At 40.9% G+C, this 7,439-nt stretch overlaps 1 protein-coding gene across 1 annotated transcript; it reads right to left on the reverse strand.

The window, feature by feature from the left end:
* Window positions 1–100: 100 nt before the first annotated feature.
* nkx2.5 (NK2 homeobox 5) lies at window positions 101–1,802 on the reverse strand. Its single transcript, XM_077733003.1, has 2 exons — window positions 1,322–1,802; window positions 101–757 (listed from the first exon to the last, which is right to left on the reverse strand). Exons 1-2 carry the CDS (start codon window positions 1,641–1,643, stop codon window positions 165–167), a joined length of 915 nt encoding a protein of 304 aa, XP_077589129.1. The 5' UTR covers window positions 1,644–1,802; the 3' UTR covers window positions 101–164.
* Window positions 1,803–7,439: the final 5,637 nt, after the last annotated feature.

The raw sequence follows: 7,439 nt of genomic DNA on the forward strand, positions 1-7,439 counted from the left end.
GTGCTCTTTATTTATTTGATTTTTGATTATTTCGCTCTCATAACACAAAAGAAAACATCCGAACAAAATAAAAACAATATTTTAGGACCGAAAAGTCAGGGTTAAATATTTAACAAAAGTGTTGATCCATACATGCAGTCAAATAAAGCAGCCGATTATTATTACTACCAAGTTCTAATGCCATGTAGCGAGGTCCCCCCGTTAGTGGGGGGAAAAGTGGACTGCGCGTTGTTGAAATCCCCCACGCCAAAGTTCATGTAATTGCCATTATTTGGGGTCCCCGTTTGCATGCCGGCCGTGGGGTAAGTGCAGGCATAGTTCGTCGCGCAGGTGGAGTTAAACTGCGGGTAGTTGTTGTAAGCGAAGTGGTTGACATGAGCGACGCAGTAAGGCGGGTTACACGAGCCGGCCTCGGCCGACACGCACGGCTTGCCGTCCCGCACCAACACCGGCACCGACACCCTCCGGGGTGGAGGTAGGGACACCATCTCCAGGCTCTGGTCCTGCCTCTGTCGCTTGCACTTGTACCTCCGGTTTTGGAACCAGATCTTCACCTGGGTCGGGGTGAGTTTGAGGACCCCGGCGAGGTGGTCTCGTTCCGGGGCGGACAGGTAGCGCTGCTGCTTGAAGCGACGCTCCAGCTCGTAAACCTGAGCCTGCGAGAAGAGGATCCGGGGCTTTCGCCGTCGCCGGGCCTTTGGGCGGCTAGGGTCGTCGGGCTTTGTGTCGTCTGGGGCATCGGCTGGTGGGCTCGATTCTTCCAGGGGCAGGCAAGAAAAGGCAAAAATTATTTCTTAGCACAAGAGTATGTAATGTGTTTTTTTGTGTGCATAGCCTGACTTTTTTAATGCAATTTTTACTATGAGCCAATTTAGATTCCAAAATATATATACCACATCTAGTTTTATAAAGATAATTTGTCTTTTTTAAAAAAACCTTTGTCCTTTTATGAGTCAATTTTATTGGTTGCCATCATAGAAAAATTTAATAGGTTTGTTTGAGGTTATCATTATTAATTTGAATTTTCATTCAACTTGAGGGGGAACTGCAGATCACTGTAGGCTCAAATTATTAAACAAATGAGATATTTGGTATCATTAACTTTCTTGGGGAAAAATAACATTGTCTTGTCAACTGCCCATCACTTATTTTCCTAATAACTTGATTCATTTGTTTGAATGCATTATTGCCTACTTCATAAAATTCACCTGACTTGTGTGAATAGTTGAAATGTTCCCAAAATTTTACCATTAAAATCTTGTGTTAAGGTGTTTCATGCCTTTCTTCTCCCCAAAAAATGTACTTTTCAACATCATCTCACCTTTTCCATTTTTCCCTTCCAACAGGCCTGCCGCTTCTTCCTTGGCTACCTCCATCTGCGTGAGTGGTTTCCCGTAAATGGCTGCAGCAAATTTGGGCTCCTGGTGATGGATCTCCTCGTCGAAAAGCGGGACACCCGTGGCCATGTCCCGCACGGGCTCGTGCTTCAGACGACCCAACGCGCAGCAGAAGGACGGTGGGGTGGAGCTGCAAAAATCCATGCGAGAAGACAGCTCCAGAGAGGACATGAGCTCATGGCTGTGCTCCAGGTTTAATATATCCTTGACAGAGAAGGGAGTGGACGTGCTGGGGCTCGGAAACATCGCCAACGACTATTAAACTGTCATGTGGAGGCAACGAGGAGAAGACAAGTCCTTGTCCCTTACTGACAATGTTTATCAGAAGAAAATATTTCTTTGGTAGACACCACACGCTGGTCCTCGGTGAAACCCTCAGTCATTTTGAGCGTCAAAGTTACACACTTTTTGGTCTCCCTCTCTCTCTCTCCCTCTCTCTCTAACCCTCTCTACCCCCCCCCCCCCCCCCCTGAGGGTGGGCAAGAAAGGTCTCCACGGTGTACTTCCAAATGACATGGCTATGAGGTCTGACACATGTTGGGCCCCATGTTGTGATCCACAGTAAAGGAAGTCAGACTAATTGTAATGAACTGCCCTAAATTACAATTGTGTGTGAAGCTCATAATAATTTCTGAAACTATTTATATACCAAGAAAAGAATTAAAGGTCTTTCTCAATCTTAACTGTTGCCCTAGCAAGCACCAGCTCAATTATCTAAACTCATAATGGTAATAATGTTCAGATTTTGCATGGACACTGTCTGAGAGGTCTTTGTAGGGCTACAGCATCATCATCATTACCTTATATAAGTTAATTTTGACACCTGGAATTAGTAATAGAATTCATCATTACCTAATACGAGTGAAATGTGACACTTGTAATGAATAGAATAAGTAAATTAATATTGGACGTGGCTTTGTCTCAAACCACACTACTTTTGCTTGTTTTTACACACTTTTACACTTATGTGCTCTCACTATAGAAATACAAAACAACAATTACAACGTTTTGATGTTTTGAAAGAAAAACAAGAATATTAACAAGATTAATTATTTTAACGACTTTGAAATTGTGTCATTTAAAAGAAGTTTTTCTTTCAACAAATTGTACTTAATCTTTATAAATGTTGATGTAGCTAATTTATTTTATATATTATATATTTATATTCCTCCACCTGCAGTTCTGCATATTCCCACTTGCCTCATTACGATTGCTTCTTTATTATAAATTACTAAAACATGTATGTACCCTTCTTTAGTGAGAAGTTCTAACGATAGTAACCCCCTCCCCTCTCACTATTTGGTTTGTCTGCACACTTTGGGTGTCATTTCGTCGCTCATCATAGACGAGGAAATGGGGCAGCCAAGGGGTCAAGAAATGGAGCAAACAAAAGGTTTGAACACGGAACCTGAAACCACAAGCTACACTCTCCGCCGTCTGCCTCCGAGAGATGCTGGAGCCACTGTCGGTCTTATCTGGACGTGATAACAGACGACAACAAACCTGGACACACACACAACACACAACACACACACCCACACCCACCCACCCATGCTGCCGGCTCACAAGTGCTATATGTGACACCCACAATACTGCAACCAAATCGACCCCCAATTTACGTGGCTGTGGTTTGGTTCACAATTAGATTTCATCTATTCATTTTCATTAATTACATATGGTTCCAAGTCGTTGAAATATCATTATATGAAAAATGATTTGATGATTTTTCCACATCATTTGATGTTTTATTGATATTTCTATACATTCCCCTACGGTAAATGATTATAATATTGATCAATGTATTGCCATATAATAAATTTAATGGTTCATGGCTTAATCAATTGATGTATTGGGTTCTGATTAATGTATTGATCCAGATCGATGTATCATTACATCCATAATATCCAGGAAAACTGCAAACGTGAGTCTTATATAAACCATAATTCTTCACGTTTATTCCTTTGGTGTTTATTCATGAAAGAATATAGTGACGAATGATAGATACCCAGATATATTTTCATTAATTTCTAACAGTATGCTTTTATGACTAACTTTTTTTCTGATCACATCTGGCGAAAGTCATCCAACTACTTCCATTTCAGAACTTGTTCACAATTCCAATCAGGATCAATAAAATCCCTAATAATGACTGCAGTTAAGTGGAGAAGAGTGTGCGTGCGCTCAAACTGCGTGCACTGACGCGTAAAGAGCGTGGGTGCGCATGTGCGTGTGTGTGTGTGTGTGTACTGTTTGAGAGAAGCCGCTTAATGCGAGTGGAGACTGGGCTGGGAGACAGACAGTATTATCGTTTGTTTTATCTGTAGCGTTTAGCACAGCCACGGGCTAAATGGGTCCCTCTGGCTCCGACCTGGGCCGTGTTTATAGTTTTAAAGACTATTTGTGCGCCTCTGCAGCTGATGAATGGACGCGCAATCCTTCCGAGACGCGCAGAGTCAACACTGTCTTAATAATTGGTCCAATAAAGTAAACCCGAGAGTTGGCCTCGTTTTCGCTCGTCAAAAAGTGGCGAACTGGCAGCCCGTCGGTGGAGAAAATCATGCTTGTAAGTTTTCATGTAAACTTCTGTGCCGACTGTAAATTCAACGTCTGGCATGTGTTTCATATCCTTAATGCTTTGTCCCCTTTGACCTTTTTTTCGGTGGGACATCTTCAGTTCAGATAAAGATGCTGATAAGCTTGCTTAAAAACTTCCGCTGGGCCAACGTGTGGGTGTTTTGAAATGTGTGTGTGTGTGTGTGTGTGTGTGTGTGTGTGTGTGTGTGCGTGTGTGTGTGTGTGTCTGTGTCTGTGTGTGTGTGTTTGTGTGTGTGTGTGTTTGTGTGTGTGTGTGTGTGTGTGTTTGTGTGTGTGTGTGTGTGTGTGTGTGTGTGTGTGTGTGTGTGTGCAAACGAGCTATGGCCATACTTGAAAAAAATCGAATAAAATCAAAATAAATGCTTTGAAATCAAAAGTATAAATGTATAGGCACAAATTCAAATGAATGAATGTTTTGAGACCATCCTCCATCCACAAAATTATGCAAGGACTGCAATGCACTTTGTTTTTCCTCAATGTCTGCTATTGACTGCATTACACGTCCAATTTATTTGGGTACTGGTGATTCCAGCAAGTCTTATCTTTAAGCAACACTGCCACCAGGTGGCTCAGAATCTAAAATAGAAAAGAAATGACAAAAATTGTTTTCAAATTACACATTTGGCATTTGTTCTCATCCTTTATAATGCACTCTTCTTTTTTATATTTTGATTAAAGAGAAGTCCTAAAAAGATAGAGATAAGGTGAAAAGTTCAGTAAAAAAGCAGGAAAAAATGACCGTGAGATGAGAGAAGGCCTAAAGTTCATAACCCAGACTTGCACCTGTCCTGTTGCAACAAAGATCATCAACCACTGTATCGTTTATCACAATAGTACATTGCTGTAATCTAAATAATCCCCTGATCTGGAGTCAGGTTGTAAGGGAAAATTGTAATATTGACATTTATGTCAAGGGGCATCTGTCGACGCATCGTTTGCTTTGTGGCCAATGCTGCCTGCAGCATCTTCATCATGTGACCTCCTTCATGATGGTCAGGGTCATAGTTTGGCAAGACTTCACACAGGACTACACTGACTTGAAGGTGTGGTCTGGGTCCCTTAAGGATCAGCCAGGATGAATTTCATCCTGCATCTGCTGTAGTTTTGTCTATGTCCTCCGGCAGCTGACGTTTGAGGTCACTTGTAGGATACTGTATACTGGAGGTCCTGGACTGATGAATAGACTTCAAGAGAAATATTGTATAACTGTTGACATTCACACGAGATACAGGAAAGAGAATTAGCAACTCAAATGTACAATTATTTGCCTCCATTGTTTTTACAATTACAACTGCTCACATTCTAAAATAACTTTCACAAAAAAACCTTAACTGTACTAGAGTGTTTTATGTAACATTGACAACTGTGATAAATATACAAAAGATAAGATACAATTACTATGTGGTTGACAGAACTGAATCAGTGGGTGATATAGATAGTAATAGTTTCTTGGCAGTTAGAGGCAAAGAGATTTGGAAACAGCAAACAATTTGACCACAAGAGTGCAGCATCATATTGTATGTAAAACATGGAGACAAATGTCAGATATTTTTGTCATCAAAACTTAGTGTCGATTAGGGAACGATGTTAATGCAAGGTACATTGTTCATTGAGATGTATATATGAAAGTCTTTATAGTCTTTTTGAATTTAGTCAACTTTATCTATTAGAACGGATTGCTAGTATACGTCCATATAGAATTGAGTGGTTGAACTGTGATTGAATTACGACCAATCCTGGGTATGTGCGATTGGTTGTCTGTTTTTATGTGTGCCCTGTTACTGACTACTGACCGATCTAAGGTGTAGTCTGCCTTTTGCCTGGAGTCAGCAAGGATGTGCTCCATCACCCCATAACCCTGACACGGATCAGCAGTGTTGAGAATGAATGAATGGGGTTTCTTTATAAGAAATTTAAAAGTAATTCTATACTGAAACACTAGTAAGAGCAATAACTGAATAAAATATAACACATTGTAAATCACAGTAAAAGATTATAAAATCATCGATACAAGATCTACATTTTCTGTTGTTGCGTCATGGGAAACTAAACTCTATCCCAACTGGACAAACCTACACTAAACTGGTGGGATAAATGCAAGGTGCCACTTATTTGGACTCCCATTCATTTAAGTGCTCATCTTTTCATCTATTTTCCCCAAAATTGACATACGAGCATCTTTAACATACAAAAAGGCACGCATGTAGTTTTTTTTTTTTTTTGGGCTGTCAACACTACAAGAAGACTTTAAATCGGGCATTGGTGTCTGCGCACGTGTTTGGTCCCCCGGCTTTCCATCGGTCTGCACACAAACACGCACTGTTGACTTGCTCCGCACCCATTTTCACCACTCTTTAATTGGGTGGCAACCCATACAGTATTTAGAACATTGAACATGGTGTCGTCATCTTGGCAGCCCTGCTGTGTCTGACAGAATCAAGTCTGTTTCGGACCATTATTCCCAGGCTTTGACAGCCAGGGATACTCGGAGCATTGGCAGTGTACAATATGAGTGCGAAGCAAGGTTTAGTGTACTCCTAACGAAGAATATATAATAATAATCTAGATCAGCGATCATCTTATTCAGCAAGATTTTCTCTGTCTGAAGATGTAAGTGAGGGTGTAAAAAAGCAGATGAAGATCTGCTGTTGAAAATCTGGCAAAACAATTCTGGGAATTTAGTGATATCTGAAGGCTCCAGATTTCAAGCAGTATTTTCATCCAAGTAATAAAAGCAAAGGTTATTTACTATTCTACAAGTGAAATTTGAGAAAATGTCTCTTGTTCTCAAATTGTAAATGTCTTTTTGTGAAAACTCTTAAAGGTGACAACACTTCAATCACATCGTAACTTGTGTTTCAACTCTATAAAATCACCCAGTTTCCAAATCATTCACTTGAAAACAACTTATGGAGTTAAAAATGAAAAAGTTTGCATTGAGCGTATTGCCAACTCATTTTATCAAGTTATCATTGAGAATTTGATCAACTATATTGAATTAATATGCAAGCTGAGGGTGTATGGATGAGTGGTTAGCGCGTCAGCCTCACAGATCTGGGCTCGAGATTTGAATCCCATGGGGGAGTTCACTTGGTTTATTGAGTTTTTCCATCAAAACTTGAAAAAGCCGTTGAAATTATGTGAATTGAAAATTCAAGTTGAACCAAACCCCCCGTCCGGCAGTGAATTCCTCGTAAATTAAAATCGATGCATAGCTGGTCATGCCAGTGAGTGAGTGTCCTCTTCCTGTCGCCTCTCACTGCCTGTCTGTCTCTCTTCAATGGAGACTGTTGGAGAAGAGTTGGTCTCTGTCTAAATGTCTCTAATTGCCCCCTGCCACAGAGTCCTGATACAGCAAAGCACTGTTTTCCCAGCAGTGTGTATGGGAACTCGTCGCTCAGGTGGTGCGACCACACACGTTTAGGATCCTATATAGAGAAGAGCATT

Source organism: Stigmatopora nigra, chromosome 14 (assembly GCF_051989575.1).
Source record: "Stigmatopora nigra isolate UIUO_SnigA chromosome 14, RoL_Snig_1.1, whole genome shotgun sequence".
In the NCBI taxonomy this organism is placed as follows: domain Eukaryota; kingdom Metazoa; phylum Chordata; class Actinopteri; order Syngnathiformes; family Syngnathidae; genus Stigmatopora; species Stigmatopora nigra.

Bases quoted from the DNA above. Each gene is read 5' to 3' on its own strand.
- nkx2.5 (XM_077733003.1), bottom strand. From the start codon at position 1,643: ATGTTTCCGAGCCCCAGCACGTCCACTCCCTTCTCTGTCAAGGATATA. The intron at 758-1,321 runs GTGAGATGATGT...TGCCCCTGGAAG, and splicing joins GGAAGGGAAAAATGGAAAAG to AATCGAGCCCACCAGCCGAT.